This window comes from Motacilla alba, chromosome 1A, assembly GCF_015832195.1.
Source record: "Motacilla alba alba isolate MOTALB_02 chromosome 1A, Motacilla_alba_V1.0_pri, whole genome shotgun sequence".
Taxonomy (NCBI): domain Eukaryota; kingdom Metazoa; phylum Chordata; class Aves; order Passeriformes; family Motacillidae; genus Motacilla; species Motacilla alba.
The window spans coordinates 10,206,859-10,225,422 of record NC_052031.1 but is presented as its reverse complement, the minus strand read 5'-3'; the positions used below and the strand labels follow the sequence as shown (position 1 = coordinate 10,225,422).

At 36.0% G+C, this 18,564-nt stretch overlaps 1 protein-coding gene across 10 annotated transcripts in view; it reads right to left on the bottom strand.

The window, feature by feature from the left end:
* CACNA2D1 (calcium voltage-gated channel auxiliary subunit alpha2delta 1) overlaps positions 1-18,564 on the bottom strand; it is a 361,055-nt gene that overhangs the window by 59,598 nt on the left and 282,893 nt on the right. For 9 of the 10 annotated variants that reach the window (XM_038153955.1, XM_038153956.1, XM_038153957.1 and 6 more), the window contains exon 12: positions 16,730-16,834. In XM_038153955.1, the coding sequence (XP_038009883.1) occupies positions 16,730-16,834 (105 nt within the window). Of the gene's footprint in view, positions 1-16,725; positions 16,835-18,564 lie in introns of all 10 variants that reach the window. The other variant, XR_005258952.1, reaches the window with a different exon arrangement.

The window sequence follows — 18,564 nt, the reverse complement described above, 5'->3', positions numbered from 1 at the left end:
ACCCCCTCACTAGGGGATGGACACTTGTGCTTCCCAACCCATTTCCCAGGGAAAGGGCAACTTTGGCTCAAGACAGATCTATTTATTCCCTTCATAAAGAAACATAACTTCCAAGGCAGTAAAATTAATGGAAAAATAAGATAAACAAATAGGAGCTGTCATGCTTTCTGATTTTCAATGGAACTATTGAAAGTAAAGTTCTTCTAGAAAACTTCAACCCTTAGAATTGAGAAGAACTAGAGATGGGCACCAGCCTGCCCTGCCAGACCATCCAGACACTGTCTTGAAATTGTTCTGAAATATAAAACTCCTAACTTTTAGCGAAGGAATTCAAAGCTAATTCTCTGCATTTTCCTCACTGAGACTAACCTTAGGGAGAAAAAAAATTCTTTGTTATAATAATTTACAGTATATAGCAGGGGACTATACTAATTAGCATCAAAAGTGAGCGGCACAGGCTGCCCAGTGAGGTTGTAAATCTGCCTCCTTGGAGTTTTTAAACACCACACTGGGTATGGCCCTGAGCAACCTGGCCTGATCTTAGACCTGATATTGAACTAGAGACCTCTGCAAGTCACTTGCAACCTGGCTTATCCTAGGAACCTATGAAGGACAGCAAAGGAATACATGCAAAAATCCAACTCCTAAACAGAGCAAGTGACAGACAGAAAAGAATTCAATTAAAATAGAGGAAGAAGTACTTTATTGAAGAAAATATAATTGTATATTATAAAATTAATTTGCTATTTATTTGTATTTCTTTCTGGTGGAATAAGATCATAAGCACCAATGTGAGTAAAAAAGATTTTGGCTGCTACAGACTTTTTGGGACAAAGGCACTCAAGAGAGTTGTGATGAAGACAAAAATGGAGGGGTATCTATGAAAAGGCTGCTTTCCCTACAGATCTCATTTGCTTTTTATGTATTTTATTTCTTCATTTTGCTATTGAAATAAAATTAAGAAAGATTAAATTAGATGCTTCCTTTGGGTATATCATGTTATGAGTATTACAAAAATTAAGGCTTGACTGAAGTTAATTCAAAGGGGTAATTAAACACAATGCACTTGCTGTTTAGGCTACTGCCTATATGTGTAGACAATGTAGAATCCTTGAATCACTGAATGTTTTGGTTGGAGGAGAAATTAAAGATCATCTCATTCTAACTCCTCTGTTAGGCCTAAAAGCACTGCATCCAATCTGCACGCCCCTTAGAGTGGAAGAAATGCACATTTTTAGACAGATAAATTATTTGTCTTGAATTTTGTGCTACTGGAATGAGAGGCTCCCAGTATCAATTTTTGTGCATCTCTTCACTTCTCTGTTTATGAAAAGATTAACTGACTTTTGTATATATATATGTCTATTTTACTGGATACCAAGAGAGCTATACAATGAATTCCTTTAATTGGATGCAGGCAAGATGAATCCTGTCATTTTATGCCTAGCTTGTAAAGAGTGCATCTTTCTGTACCACAGAAACAAACAAACTGACTGAGACCAAAAACTGAGCTCATCAAATCATTCAGCTTTGGTTTTCATGATGACAGTAATATTTTAGAACATTTTACTCTAGCCTTTATAGCTGCAGGTAAAGATTCACATATAATCCTTTTTACTATACAACAAGAAAAGTTGTGATAAAGGGGAATAAATAATTCAGTAATTCCAACGTGACCCAGAATTATATTATATTATATTATATTATATTATATTATATTATATTATATTATATTATATTATTTTATTACTGGGAATTATCTTGCCCAGTAATGGGTTTACAGATTGTCAGAGATGAGGAAAAATCATTTGCAGTTTATATTTAATAGGTACACTTCTGAAATAAAAGGACAACATAAGAAGCCTATCATTCTGAATAAAATAATAAAACTGCTCTTCTATTTTCCATTATGCATTCTGTCTTCTAAATCCCTTGTAAGTATAGCTCGTAAATCACTTAGTCATTTTTGTGTTTTGTGCTGTAGGCCAGGGAGATGTTATGTAGTTTTCAAGCTGCCCCAGCTAAAATTGTGAATGCATTTTTTTTCCTTACATTTTTACTTTTTTTTTTTCTTACATTTCTGTGGACAGAAATTTGAAGATGATTTTGGACTCTGCTGTGAGTTAACTGAGAACAGAAGACATTTATGACTTATTTGAACTGAGAACAGAACTTCAGAGGACAATCTGAAAACACAATATACTATTTAGGAAACCACCTAGGATTAGCCAATAGGATACACCAAATACAGAGAGTCACCTAAATTCTAGCAAATAATCTGTCATGCTGAATTCTCAGTTCAGGACATCCAGGGACACAGTCCTGAACCATTTAGGTTAGAGCTGTAAATGCAAAGCTTTTTTTTTTTTTCTTTCTTAGACGAGAAATAGAAGTTCTGAGCTTAACAGCAGAACAGCAGGGGCAAGACACATAATTGTGTGCTAGAGGACAGTCTTAGGATCCCTTAAGCCATCTTTTATGCATTACATAAAATGGAACATAACCCATTTTCCTTCTGAGGCCATGAGGGCAAGTGGCACAGTATGGCTCAAATCTCAATGGCTACACCAAGGTGCCGTCCTCCCTCCCTGCCTGGCCCCTATCTCAGGTCATCTCACTATAGAATTTTTTGGGAATAAGCCCTAGCTCATGCTATCACTGAACTGAACACTGACATTGCTAAAAGAACTGACTGCCACAGGCCAGGAACCATTCTGTTGGGTCTGTTAACAACTGCAGTTTTGGATAACTGGACATTTCTCCAGCCTGCACCTTGGCCCTGGATCATTTATTACTATGGACAGAGCTGTCTGGTTCACTCCTGCAAGTAAGGCTGGTTTTCTTGTGACAGAACCCTAAGGCTCAGCTTTTCAAAATTACTGGGACAGTGGTGCCACTGAATATATAAATGAGAGTTCAGTACTCGCCCAAAAGAGGGATGAGCTCATGATTCTCAGTTTGAGCACATTCATAACTTCCCCACCTTTGAGTGCCAGGCTCAAGAAAGTTCAGAAGTTGGGGATTCAGGCTTTTGTATGTAACTGTCAAACTGTTGATGTATTTTGCCATTAATAGCAGTTGGAAAAAAAGAAACAGAGAAAACCTAAGCAGCAGGGTAAGACACCTAGTCAGGTGCCGAAGTTCTGGAGTTTGAAAGGTCTAGAACTCAGAAAGAAGAATTCACAATTTAATGTAAAATTAGGAAATAAGAATAATGGCATCATACACCAGCAGATATGTATCAAGTTATATTTTTGACATTTATGACTAAATTAAGATCTTTCCCTTGCTGTGGGCACTCTCCAAAAATATGTGTACCCCAAAGACTTGGGGTAACTGGGAAGAAAAACCCACATAAGAAACAAGAAGAAGAAGAATTTGGCTCTCAAATATTTAAATGCAAACATAATTGCAGGCTGGACATCTTTGAATTTATAGACATGAAGAAAGTATTAGTCCATAGGATTTGAAAATCCATTTGACGCTACTCGAGTGTTTCCATAAGTGACCCTCTATACTCTGATTCAGCAGGGCACAGAACTATGCAAGTGTCACCTTGATACCAAAGGAAAAATCTTTTAACTAAGGCACATGTGTTTAAAGAAAAATAGAGCAGGTCCTTGGAAATACTATTTTAGACATTCATCCACAAAAAATGATTTCTTCCAAACTTCTCATGTGTAGTTGCAATCTTCCCTATCATTAATATCTTTCATTCACTACAATTAAATCTCAAACTTTAAACTGCAATGCTAGCTTATTAATTCATAGCCTAATTATAGTCTGTGTAATTATAGCCTAATAACAAAAAGAAATAATGACACTCTAAAAATCAGCTCACATTACAATCTAATGCTAACCCTCCTTCTATCTTAAAATAAAAATTACACTTATTGCATATCAGGAGATTATTGGAGAATCTCACTTTCTTTGGATATATTTGGATATATATCAGCATACATCTATACTGATAATATGGGCTCTGAACCATTTAATGGTGTTAATATATTGAGAAAATAGGATCAAGAACACTGATGCATGGTGCAGTTGTAAGGAATTATTCTAGTAAAGGAATTAAAAACTGAGAATTATACCTGAACATGTAACACATACATACAATGAAAGGTGCATACTCATGGAAGTTGTGATTGGCATGAATCCATGAAATATATTTTGCTAACTGCAAAGTGTTTTAAAAATGACAGAAGGGTTTAGGTTTTTGGGTTTGTTGGTTTTTTTGGTTTTTTTTTTGGGGTTTTGTTTGTTTGTTTGTTTTGGTTTGCTTTTGCTTTTGTCTTTGTTTTTCCCAGCTTGTTTCATTCCCTCACAAAGAAAACATATATATGTGAAAATGGGGATATTTTCTACTGCAGACTCATGGTCAAAACACCACTGGAGTTATACTGAAAAATTTCGGAACTAACATTCTGACAGAACTAAAACCAATATACTAATTCAGTCACACTGTTCTACAACTTCTTAGTGCCACCTTGTGGAACCACAGCACCTCATTCCTTGGTCACAGAAAGGCTGCAGTGTGGTGCCCCTTCCTCTGCTGCCACACAGCTGCAAGAATGAAACTGTAAATTCCCTGCTGACACCTGCTAATCTACCCCTGCTAAACTGATCCTAGTTAGATAGAAAGGACCACTGATTATGTGATTCTTTAATTCTTCACTTAGTTTAGACACAATCTTTGATGGGCCTCGAGTATCACAGGAGTACAAGCACGGTTTCGTATGCTCACGGTTATTCAATGTTGGACTCTTACAAAATGATGAGGAGACACTGTCCTCTGTACTGCACAGTCTCCTCAAGTAACATGAAGCTTTTGATCTCAACATTTTCTGGGTGTGGGTATAAATCAGCTCTGTTTTATTAGCTTTGTGTAACATATTGCTTAAGAACAGCAGTAAGAAAAAGAAAGGCTGTACTCCCCAAACCCCCAGCAAGACTTCACATTGATGTGCTTGAATTTTATGTTTGAGAGTCTACTTGCCTATGCTAACCCTGCCAAAGAGTGGGCTTTTGTCCACTCCCCAGCCTTCAGAGCAGCTCTGTCAGCAGAGCCCACATGCACACACAGAAGTCAAAGCATTGCTCCTTCCCTCTTCCCGTTTATTTGCTGCCACAGGAGCACGGGTGCAGTGCCAGCACTTTGGGACTGTGCTAGAAACCCTCTCAGATTTACCTCAGTGAAACCTGTAAATTATTGAATAATTGTGGCTTTAGATCTAGCTCAAGGGCTGTGGACACATTGTGGAAACATTCCTTCTCCCAGGATTTCCACCAGAAGGGCTGTCTTCATCACCCCACCCCAACTCAGAAATCCCTGTAAAGTGCTCAGGTGCATCAGGTGATTTTCTAGTTCCTCATCCTGCCTCCCAGACTTCAGATAAAGAACATATTGGCACCTTTGTAACAATTCATCTGTTGAATGTTTTACTTGGACTACCCATGTTGTATGTACTCAAATAGTTGATCTATTCGCTTCTTTGGGGAAATCTTCCCTGTTGAAATGAAAAACAATTAAATTCCTCCTTTCCCTAAGCAGCTTCTCCCTGACACTCATCATTTAGCATTCTCTGAAGAAAACAGTTTTTTTCTGAGAATTCCTTGTAAATTTGGTGGTCCCTATCAGGAACCAGACAAGGGAGTTGACAAAGTAATTCCCACTGTACTCTGGATTAAAAGAATTTTAGGCATTTCTTTGATAGTCAAAACAACATTTGGAGGCAGCTGAGCAGCTGGAAAGGACTGGATTAATTAGAGAGATATTTACAGTTCATATTGTGACACTAAGCCCTCTTTACTTTTTTTTTTTTCATTGTCCTTGTAAATCCCAGGGAAGAAGTATTACAAATATCATCCAAGTATTTAAAGGAATATTTCAATATGCCATTTCAAATACTAACTTTAATAATGTACTCTGCCTTTTTCCTTCCCACGCAAATAGTCTTGTATATTTTCTTCCTCAATTTTTTGGTCCCATTTACTCCACTTCTTGTACAACATGGAAAAGTGACTGAATCTTCACAGTTGCAAATGCCAAACAGTTGTACTAGAGGAGGGAAAAGAGTAGGTGGGAAAAGGAAGGACCCTCAGAAGTCTCTCTCCCTGGAATTATCAATTACACAAATGTCATCTCTAATTTTATAACTGGCTGATGCTCAAAGGAACATGTAAATTCTAGTTTAGACATAATCTTTCACGGGGCTCAAGTATCACAGGAGTACAAGCACAGTTTCGTATGCTCACAGTAACTTAATGTTGGACTATTACAGAATGATGAGGAGACAATCTGTGCTGCACAGTCTCCTCAAGTAAAATGAAGTTTTTGATCTCAACATTTTCAACAATGAGGTTTTGATCTCAACATTTTCATTTTTAGAATGAAAATTCTAAGCTAAACTGATTCAGTGAGCTTTAGAAAGGGCGTGCCACCCCAACAGGAGAGGGCACTTTGTCCATGCTCACACACTCTATTTTGAAGACTCACCTGGGTACAGAATGGTATCTTAGAAGAGGAAGATGAAGGGATGAAAATGCTGAAAGTTTTCCTTTTCTAGGTGGTAAAAAACCTAACAGCTACTGTATACTGATGGAAACTGAGCAGTGCCAGCCAGGGCTGTGCTGAGGGCAGCCTGACCTTGCCTCTGCTCGCAGGTTGGTGCCATTGCTGGCACAAGCAGGCGGTGACGACGCTGCCTGTCAGCAGCTGGCATGTGCCCCAGCAGGGCTGAGAGAGAGAGAGAGAGGCCTCTGTGCACTCATGGAATGGAGAATGTCCTTCACAGCTAATGATTAATTCAAGCAGTTCATGCCCACTCGCTGTACTTCTTGCCAAACTGCACCTGAAATCTCAGGACTGTCTATGAGAAGCATTGAATACGTACAGAGAGCTGCCACCTATCCCGTGGGCTGCTAATGACAAACACAAATTTAATCATGACACTGTTCACTCAAATACTGAATGATGTGCGTTTTCCTTTCTTTTCTAATCAGAGAAATAAATTAATCTTTCAGAAAGAAAATAAAAGTGATTTTCCCCTGCAATCCACAGGTAAAACAGCCTTGAGGGATGGGGTGTCTGTAGCCTTGGTGTATTAAAACAGTTTGTACCAGAATGTTCTTAGTAAATTTAGATCTAAATTTTGCATTCCTAATGGCTGAAAGAGAAGAGCAGAGAAAATGTGCCCTAATAAATCATACTTTATGTGACAAGGTGTAAGCAGTTTCTCAGTCTACAATGTGATATAAATGGATTTCAATGATTTTTGAAAAAGTCTTTTTTTTTTTAAGAAATAAGGAAAAAGGTCTTCAGCCCCAATCATAAAAATGCTTCTTACAGAGAAATTTATTATAGACAAAATTTTGCCTTAGAGGGTTTGTCTTTGTTTTTTTTTGTTTCCAAATGAAAAAGCATCTACAGACTAAGTTTGCAACTAAAAGCATTGAGCTTATTTTTTTCCTGTCTACACATAGGATTGAGAGCACATTATTGTCAGACTGCATTATACAATTCAAAGTGATGGCCTAAAAAAAGATTTACAAATAAACCAAATTCTTCCTTGTAAAAAAAATTCTGTATAAATAAATTCAGAATTATTTAAAAAATAAATTTTCAGCTGGCACTCCAGGTTCTGTGGTCATTATGGTTTAGATGCTTTTGTTTGCACATGATTTAGGATGAGATTATGAAAGACAGAATTCCCATCTAAGTCTCAGTAAACACTGAATATATTACTTTGAATTTGATACAAGTCTAACATGCATTTGAGTTAACCTAAAATTACTGACTTCAAACACAAGTTGAATGTAGAAACAGAGGAACGGAGATACCTAATAAGATAACAATTCAAAGACTACATATAGGAACAGATTCTCTTCTGAAAGAAAAAAAAAAAGAGTTCTTTAGGGCTCTTTTTTCCCTCTATTTTTTAGGGCTCTATTTTTTAATCACTACAAAGATGCCTGTGAAAACCTCAAAATAATTAGAAGGTCATACTTCCCTAACCATGCAAGTACAAAATTGCGAAGTCAGTTTCTTGTATTAAAGACAACCTATTCTTATTGCCCATTCAATTCTGCATATTAAATTTTATCCTGTTCCATGCAAAATATTTGAGAGTGACTTTCTGGAGATATGACAGAGCATATTTTAGCCTTTTCTTTGAGACTAATCAGGATTCTGAATCCAAGTCACTTTCTAAGCAGAGACTGGGGTATTTTCTATTTATCAGCAGACTCATTCCTCACTTGTAAGATGACTTTTTCCCTTGCTTCTTTTTCAAAATAAAGGGTGAATTTTTTTTTTTTCCCTTGCAAAATGCTTTAGAAAAAGACTCTCTAAGTGACATTCAGTAGCTCTTACTCTGGATAAGACTTCTCCAACAGAGCTCCTCCATCTCATGTGCTGATGTTCTCTCCTAAAAAGCAACCCCTCCATACAACATCTGCTTCAGTCTTTATTACTCTACACTGAAGTTGCACGAGATTTGTACTTGCCTGGGTGAAATGTACAGTTCACCTACTTCACTTGCACTCTAACTTCTCATTTCACATCCCTTTCATCTGTCATGCTTCCTGCATATATAAGCACATAATTCTTGCTATCCGAATGGATTGTAACTTTTTTTTTTTATTTTGAATTTTCATTTCCTTCTTCACCTGTCATCTGTTTAGGCTGCTGCATGCATTCAGCTTGCGCCACCATCTGCTTGTTTCAGCTCTTCCCTTATTCTCTTGCCCCCCAAAGAGATTTCTAGTCTATACTTTCCCTCTTGGAGCCCAGCTATAAACTCTTCTTTCTGTTCTCTTTTTCCACCTGTGCATTGGCAAACCTTTCCATCTACTAACAGACAAATCCTCATCCCACCTATGAGATGGCCTGAGCAGCATTTAGAAAGTTAGATTTCTATCCAGTTTTCGAGTCACCAAATAATTCTTAATTGTTTTTTAAACATTATTCAGTTGTGCCACCTTAGTTATATTGTGTATTCTATTAAGTGGACAAATTCTGCAGTTTCTTCCCACATAGTTGCATTTTTAAACCAATGTTGTAAAGTTAACGTTTGGAAAACTCTAGACTCATTGATCATACAAATGTCAGAATTGTGTCAGAATGGGCAATTTTACATAAAAGCATCTCTAAATCTTCACAATCATATTAATTTTTTTTTCTTGCATCATTTTTGGCTTCTCTATCTGCAGAAATAATTTTTAACTTTTAATTTTTCTTCACTCTTTGCATTTTTAACTGAAGGGGAAATGTGAGCCTCTCTTATGTGGCCCTTAAAGTAAAACAACTTAAAACTTCTTTGTCTTTGTTCTCTGTAACTGGCTCATGACAGCCAGTTTTTACTTGTTGCACTTCCCCCAATAAACACCAGAAGCATAGAAAAATTATTTATAACTCTAAATATATATAAGGTCAGGCAGATAAAACTTATAGTGTGAAACATTATTACTGAATATCTTTTAGCAGGTTAGGAAAATGTCTTACTCTGGAAGATGCCAAGAACAGTTAATTTATATTCAAATTTTAAGGCAGAATTATCTGTAAATCTAGGGAAAAAAAAGAAAATAACTTGGGTGAAAGATCAAGAAATAATTTTTATTACAAGGAAAGGAAGGTTTCATAGTGGTGAAAAAAGGATAAGAGACCGACTCCAACAAACACAGAGAATTAGCTACCTGAATGAGTAATGTAGGAAGATGATCTAAAGAATGAATTATTAAAAGAAAAATGGAAAAATTCAGGAAGAAGAAAACATTAAGTATACAAGAAAAAACAGGTTAATGTAATGTAGGATTAAAAAGATTTGGGAAATCAAGCGCAGATACTGAGACTGAAGATGAATTATTAAAAGAAAAAACAAAACAACAAAACATACAACAAAAAAAAAACAAACATCAAGGGAAATCATATTCAGAATAAAGAAAAAAAAACCAAATATGGTTCAATAATATAACACGATTCCAAAATGGTAAATTGTGCTCTGTGATATATCTACACAAATGCTGACATGCATTTATATATACATATATATACATATATATATATGTAAATATATATGTATATACATATATATACATATATATATGTGATATATATATGTGTGTGTGTGTATATATATATATATATATATATAAAATGCTCTGTTCTCTTGATACCACTTAAGTTTCTCTCACTGTCCAAGAGTGACAACATGCCTTTATAGACAAAAGGGGTATAAAGAATAAAGAATTAATATAATCTAAGGTACACATTTGATCTTTTGATGAATATGAAAGAAATTAGCTTGTTTAGTTGAAAAGGCAAAAGCTGGATAGGAAACTTGGACGAAAGTTTCAACATAGAAATTCTTTCCAAAAATGGAAGGGATATTATTATGATAAGAATTAGTTGTTCTTATTAAAGAATGTAAAATAAAATAAAAAAAAAAAAATAATAAAAAAAAAAGTAACCCTAAACCCTCTAAGCTTACTTTGTCTTAAGGAAATCTAGGAAAGCTCTCTAAACAGGTAGCTGTTGAAAGAGAAGACTATAAATACGTGAGGAAGCTGTGGAACTGGATACTTTAAAGAAGAGGTTACATAAACATCATTAAGCATGGCCTAGGTATTAAAAGGTTCGTTGCAGAAAGTCCCAGACTTCCAATTCTTGAATTCCAGAAGAACATAATCAAATCACAAGGCATTTCACAGCAATTGCAAATTCACAGAAACGAATGCACAGTTAATGAACAGGGATACTGAGACAGGACAGACCCTCTGATGTCTAGCCTTAACCAGCTATGCCATATGTAGCATTTTGTTTGCATAAATAAGCAAAATGCAGTCTGACTCTCTTGCGTTTGTCCCAAAACAAATGTAATGTGCTTTCTATATGAACTGATATTCTATCCTTGTTGCCTTGATTAATCATTTTATGCCATCTGCAGCATCATCCTCAATGTGATGCACTGAATCAATTGCTATTACTACAGTGTTTGGAATTGGAGATCAACAAAAATAGAAGCATCAAATAGCCTCCTCCATGCCAAACCTGAAGGGAACAAGCTGCCAGTTGGGTTTCATGTAATAGATACACATGACTTTAATAAAACTGATAAGGTTACTTTTCAACAAAGCTATATTAAAACTTTCATTAGTCTTCTGCAGTTCTCAACACCTCCACATGGATTTTTATCTTGCATGGGAGATAAAAATGCCATGTGGCAACCCAGAATTATGCCCATAATGAAACAGCAGCACAAAGAGAAACTCACATCAACAAGGAGACGTGTGTGCAGACACATGCATGAAAAGGTTCTGCAAGCAGATCTTCCTAAAAGAACCCCCCTCAGCCCTGCTGCACTTTCTGCTGCACCCCTTTAAGTCTGCAGTGACCTCACCCAGGCATCCACACACAGAACAGCACAGGGGATGAATGGAAAAGTTAAAAAAAGGAGAAAAATGTAATGACTATTACTTCCTTATTGAAGTCTCCAGGAAAGGCTTGGTGATGTTTGCTGATGTCTTAAGATAAAGGGGTCATTAAAAGATAGTGTAGGAAAGATGGGCAGACTGCTGCAATCCAAGAGCATCTCCAGGGCATGGACACAAGGTAGCCTAGCAGGTTAGCTGGGAAGATGACTGCTGAAGGAACAATGTTTAGGTAGTTTTGAAAAAGACTATCTTAAAAATCACTGAACTCAGATTCCTAGCAGGAAAACAAAGCTTCACAATCATCAGGTAATTGAGGTCCAAAATCTAAGTTTATGGGGAAAAAATGTGTGCCTAATGTCATAATGAAAAAGAAAAAAACTCACTAATCTCCCCCTCCCCCACAAACAGTTATTGCATGGATTTATAAACTCTAGATTTCCATAGCTTAGTATTGTGCAGCTTGACTATTACCAAAGCATATTTGGGTAATGAGTGTAAAAGGAGGGAGACTAAGATATGGTATATTTAAATTAATTATTGTAGTGGAATTAATTTATGTTAGGAATCCAGAAACTGGGTCAGTAGGTATGTTGCAAGCCCTTAATTTATAAGTGGAGCTAAGAGGTAAGAAAAAATAAAAGGTAATTTGCATTTAGAGTAAGATGTTTCTTCTGTGACTACTCTAATAACAGCTTCCACTTCTTACTTTGACAGAAAAAGTAATGGACTATGGAATTTTTGAGTACTGACCCAAGTTTCAACCCAGAATATTTCAGGTTTACCATTTGTGCATATCATGGAACATACAATAAACTCAAAATAACAGCTGGAAGGTGACACATTCTTAAGGCAGAAGTGATTAGGAAAAGGGCTGGGGAGCAAGTTTAACCAGCTAGCTCAAGCTTTGTTCAACTGTTAATTTAATTACTTTGTGTTATATCCTGTGTCACAAGCCTACCACACACTCAGGAATGCCAAACCTGTTGGGGTGCACTCTGACAGCTGTTCAGTTCTATTCAAAGCTGCCACTAGTGCTGTGAAAGATGCTGTTTCAATTTTAAGCTCTGTAAGTGACCATATTAGGTTACGTTTGGTCAGTCTGATCCCTGATGAGAATTCCATAGCTACCCAAAATGGAAATGTCACTTTTTTGATGGTCCTTTGTAGTCATCTAGAACAATACATATACCACTGCCTAAATTAAACTAAAATTTAAATTTTAGCTTTATTGACTTGCAGTTATGCACAAATGGATTGAAACCAAAGAATAAAAAGTTGCCCCTCCCCCCCCCCGTAATGACAGTAGGAGGCTTGTTTTTTTGTTTTTTTTTTTTAAATGAAAGTTTTACAAGCTCTCTCTCATAAATATTTCATTTTTATCACTCTATTGACATGCTGAATGTTTCCCATTTGCAAGAAGTCAGTGGCAGCTCTAAGCTTCCCAGGGGAGCTCCAGCAAGCTGGAGCCTTCTCCCATGGGATGCCTACCACAGTAGCAATTCTGTGCCCATCACACACAGATATTCTTAATGGAAATGAGTTGATGGAAGACTTCTCTTCACATCATTTCCTCTCAAATAATACTGTCAGAAAAATCTACAAAAAAAATGAGGTTATAATAATAATGGAAGATAATTCTGTGAGAATGGGACATAAGACCCAATTTATGGTTCTGCTCCTACCTGAGGGGTCAGACTAGTCCTGCCTCTGTGTGTCAGGTCAGTTCATCCAACCCACACAAACCTCTGCCATTCTATGAAACTTCCAGCAACTAAAAGTGCATGAGGTATGTTTAAGGTCTTTTCCTACTCACATAAGTTGAGCAATCTTTCCAAATACAGATTCCAAGGGGAAAATTTGCCCCAAAGATCTGTGGTTTTCTAATTTCAATCTGGATCCAAAATTCTCACGATAAACGCCTACAGGGCATACACTTCAATTAAATTTATATTGCTATCTTCAGCGAAGCCATCTGTAGGAGGAGTGCAAATAAAATGAAACTTAGCACCCTCATTCTTGAAATTTAGAGCATGTGTGGTATTTTACACATTTAATGTGAGTGCCCCAAATGTCACCATAAAGGTAAACATGCCAGTTTTTAAATATCAGGCTCAGCATGTAGTTGCAATATGTGACAATAAAATCTGGCTTTATAAAGGGAAAAAGGCATGCAAAGGTGAAACACAACTGTGATTTTCCTCTTCACACAGATAAGTGTGGAGTGTTCCTCCCCAGATCTGTGTTACATAAGTTTTATAATAACCTTCTTATTCCCACTGTAAATTATTTAAACAGACAGAAAACTATTTTAAATATATCTGTATGCTATTTCGAACAGATTAAAGTTCTGAATTTAAAAGGACTGCTTTTCAGCCTCTAGATTCTAGGTTCTCTTTTAGTAGTTTTCAAGTGTTTATTGCATTATTTCACTTAACTTGAAGGTTGCACCAAGGACACTGCAAACAAGTGTACTAAATCATGTTACTTGATGGGCTGAAACTCAAGCTTCTTCCATGGCATGGATTTACAAATTAACTGACATGAAAAAGAAAATACTTATGGAGCTGAAGCAATTTTACATCAGGAAGATGGAAACAAGGATTAATAGATTTGAAAAAATGGTCTTTCGTTAGTATAAGAAAAAGAAAGCAAGTTTACAACTCAGTGGTGCTGAAGAGACTGACTGTGACATAAGACAATAGAGATTCACCTTTTATATGCTTTATGCAAAAACAGGAAGACAAGTGGTCAAATAAATGCAGAGCAGGCAAGAAGATACATATGCTGATACATATTTATACCATGAAATGCTTCTACTGTAAAACATAGGAAACTTTTTAACACCTTATATTGAATAGTCCCTCTACAAATGATAAATATCAACATAGTCTGAAATTCACTGGATATTTATGAACTAAATTATAAATTAACTGCAATAAAGGCAAAAGAAACTGCATCCATATCTCTTTAAAATCTCATCACTTAATATAAGAAAGCAGCCTACTCTTCAATCTAAGAAGGTAACCCAATATTTGTGATTATGACTTAGCAAGATTGAAAGTGTATGTATATTTTTCATGTTGGAATGTGTCTACCAATTATGCTGTTCTCTACTGACAATGAACTAACATTAAGTTACATACAGAGGCAACCACAAAAGAGCTCACATATCATCATTCTGGAATCAAGTGTAGCCTTACTAAGGAGAGCATTATCACAAGCATATTTTGTATAAGGCTTATTTTTAAAAATATTAGAATGTTATGAAAGATGTTGGGGGATTTCACTGTGACTTCTCAAAAAGAACTTACTGGTGACATCTCATTAGATGTTCTCCAACCATAAATCTCCCTTCAACACTACAAGGATTGCTACTGATTGAAAGATATAAGGGGAAAGCAAATGGTTCTTCAAATTCCACCTGCATAAACTTGGTACTGCAATTCCAATGTCACCTTGGGGAAAACCAGTAAGGACTGATATCTAGCAACCTAGTGCTTCATTAGACAAGTGACAAAATGGAATGTTTACTAAGATTTGAACTTGCAGGTGCATAGACCATAAACAAGTGTAGAAAACATGCCTTGCATTGCATTGGCAGTGCATTAAATGATGTATGATAATACACAGACACACAGTGACCATTATTACCATTATAAACTTGCTGTATGCAATAAAACCCCCAAAACCTCCTTAGCAAGAGGTGACAAGAAAATGACTGTGTATAGTGTTTTATATATAACATTACACATAAAACCACCCCAACCCTTGGCAGTGGAAATTTACAGTATTAAATGATGCAATAAAATAACCATTTAAAATTAGTAAATCCTACATTTCATTTATTATACTTCACAGAGTAATTAACCATCAGGCATGATGTGATTAATATCACAAATCTTAGCCCTCCAAGTCTGTTCTGTTGTTTGGACTGAATATTTTACTACACTTTCCTCCTAACACAGAAATTAAATGAAAAAAAAAATTATATCTTCCCCCTTATGGGGGTATTTCCAATAGCAGACGGCTGTTGTTGTAATGTGATAAAAGCTACCACTATCTATCTACTACTATCCAAATTTGAAGAGGAATCTGTCTTTATTTTCAGAGTATAGCCATGTGCATCACACATGGCTGTGACTTCCATTTTCTCTTCTAAATGACAGTTTAAAAAGTACTTTCAACTCAGACACAAAGATCAACTAAACCCCAGCGTGTCATTCTATGTGAAGCATGATTGCAAAACAGCCACAAAATGATTATTCAAGGTCAGTGATTGAATCTCTGGTCAAGATACAAATTGAGCACTGCATTTCCAGCTCTACTTTTGAAAAGATTAGTTCAAACATATGAAGATTGCCAATGAAATACTTCCACTGCTTCATGCATGTACATCCATGGCAACTGTTGAAGTGCCTTCATTAATCACATTCTAACTTTTAGATGTTTTTTTGAATACAAACCAAAAAATAACTCACAAAACCCCACAGATGTAGGCACAACCCCAGGCATTAGAAAAGGTAAATGCTTAGTTGCAGTGTGAATCCAGCTCATGTTCCATTTCTATTTAGAATGTGATTAATCTTCTAATAATAAAAAAAAAGTAGTTTGCACTGAAATTTAATAGGAAACAACTTTATAAGCTGCTATATTTCATGCACACACTCCTACATTTTAAATCTTTAAGTATGCAAAAGCCAGACCAGAAATTTGATTAGATTCAAAAATTAAACCCCAAACCAGCACAGCTAATAATCCAATTTTATCTAAACAAGAGAACTCATCCAGGGATTCTCATGTCAAACCCATAATTCTGCTTTAACCACAGATCAAATTTCATCAACAGAAAGCCATCCCACTTCTTGCTAAGACATTCAAAGGTATAATTAGCCTCACTGGGAAAAATGAGGGTTTGTTCCAGCCCAAATCTATTCAAATTCAGATTCTAACCTTGAGTTCTCATTTGCCTTTGCCTGACAAACAATAAAAGCACATGGAAGATATTTGCAGTGAGGAGACAGAGATACACAAATATATCCTATCATTTGACTACCTATGTCTCTGCTGGATAATTCAGGGATTACACTAATGCAAGAGAAGTGTCAATAGAAAGTTGAGTTCTTTATGGTTTACAACATACTTCTGCATCACTATTTTTTATGATTTTTCAAATAAATATTAGAGATTGAAAAATATTTTAGCGTCCTAAGGATCAATACTAGTAAGTTTTTCTAAAGTACTTTATACATTTATGCTGTTGCATTTCACACAGTAAAATTTTTCATATATCACTTACTTTTTTGTCTTCATTATATTTGTGGAAAATTTCTTGTGCTCTTTCTTCACCACCATCTGTAAACAGCATAATAATCTTATTGCAGTTAGCTCTGGAGACACTGTGCTGTAGGAGATACAAACAGAAGAGTTTTTATATTTCAGGCTATAAGGAATAACAGCTATTATATCTGGTGGCTTTTATAGCTACACACTTACTACTTTAACATGATAATGTCAAAACATAAATATTTTAGAATTCCTTTCAATAGCCCCCCCAACGAAAAATAAAATAAAATAAACCAGAGCTGCTTTTCTGCTCCATGATACTTCAGTATGAGTCACTTCAGATCTGGCCCAACAGAGTGGAATAGGGATTTGGTGGTTCCTTTCACCTCCACAAACACAAGGAGCTCATACTCATCACATCAACCCCACAGTGTTCCTGGACAGATGTTCTGCATGAGACTTGCACAGAAGGGATCTCAACATATTTTTACTCTTTTCTCATTCTTACCTTTTTTACCTTATCATTACTTTTCTTGTGGAAATTGGGGAACAATGGACATGTAATGGATTATTGAATGTGCTTATTTTTTTTCTGTTGGACTCCTACTCACAAAAACATTCCAGCTCACTGGCTGCTTGAATAAAAACTCTGTTAATTTAAGCATCCTACAGTATGTCCACCTTATACCCTTCAAAATATTTTGTCCTATTTCCTTAAATTGAGATTCATCTTCCAGATCTTTAATTCTTTTATGTTGTTCTTAAAATTATTAATAATTTCAAGTGAATAGCTAATCTTTAGAAAAGTATTTTAGAATAAGGTTTACAGAATATATTGTAGCCAAATATGGCCACCTAGATTATTAAGATCTCTCCATCACCTGCTTTCCCAATTATGTTGCACCTTAGAGCTGGAAAATGGAGCATGTTCCATTATTTCTGGAATGCAAGCCTGAAATAGAATTAAAGAGAAGCCCCTCTGACTCCCAATTCATCAATGTAACTAGTAAAGCACCTGAGAAAAAGGCAGTGTGTTTTGCACAGAAATAACAACATGTTTCCACAGCCAGATCAATAGAGGTGAGCATGAATTTTGGCACCTTTTTATTCTCTAAAAGTTAAGACTCTAGGCTAAGCAAATTGCTTATTACTTTTGAAGCCATTCCTTGCCCTTTGTGTTGCATACAAATGGTACCTTGGTACTTCTTGAGTAGCTGGATGCGACTGAGTGATACCCTTCTAGAGCCAGAAAAAAAAAAAATCCAACTTCTCCTTCCACGAGCCTCAATTTTGCTCTATGAATTTACTCTAGAGTCAGGAAGATAAAGTTCCCAGTTCCCCTATGCTTCACTCTTTGTGGCTACAAAGTGACTGCCACCAGGCTGGTCAGGTGTGATGATCCCACTCCTCTCTTCCACTTTTCATTCTACTGACTGGTCTAATTCCTGAGCAATATTAACAGTGAAGAATTACTTCTTGTCTTACTATTACTACTTTCAAATCTAATAATTTGTGGGAAAAAAAAGAAAAAAAATCAAGCCCAAAGCATTTAGCCCAGATTCCCTTACATGTAACAACATATAAAACCTGGCTGAAATCAATACATTCTCTCCAGCCTCATCAGCACACTGAGTTTCAGTTGGGATTAAATAATTTATGACCATTTTTCGCTTGTGAAATATAACTTGCAAGATACTGCTTTGGGCTGCAATTCTCTCGATATTAAAAAAGTAATAAAAGTAGGGTTGGATACCTCATAAATAAAGAAATTCACCTACATCTACAGTGATTTAATATATACACCAAAATAAGATCAGAGAGACAAAGAAGGGGACCAAAATTTGCTCA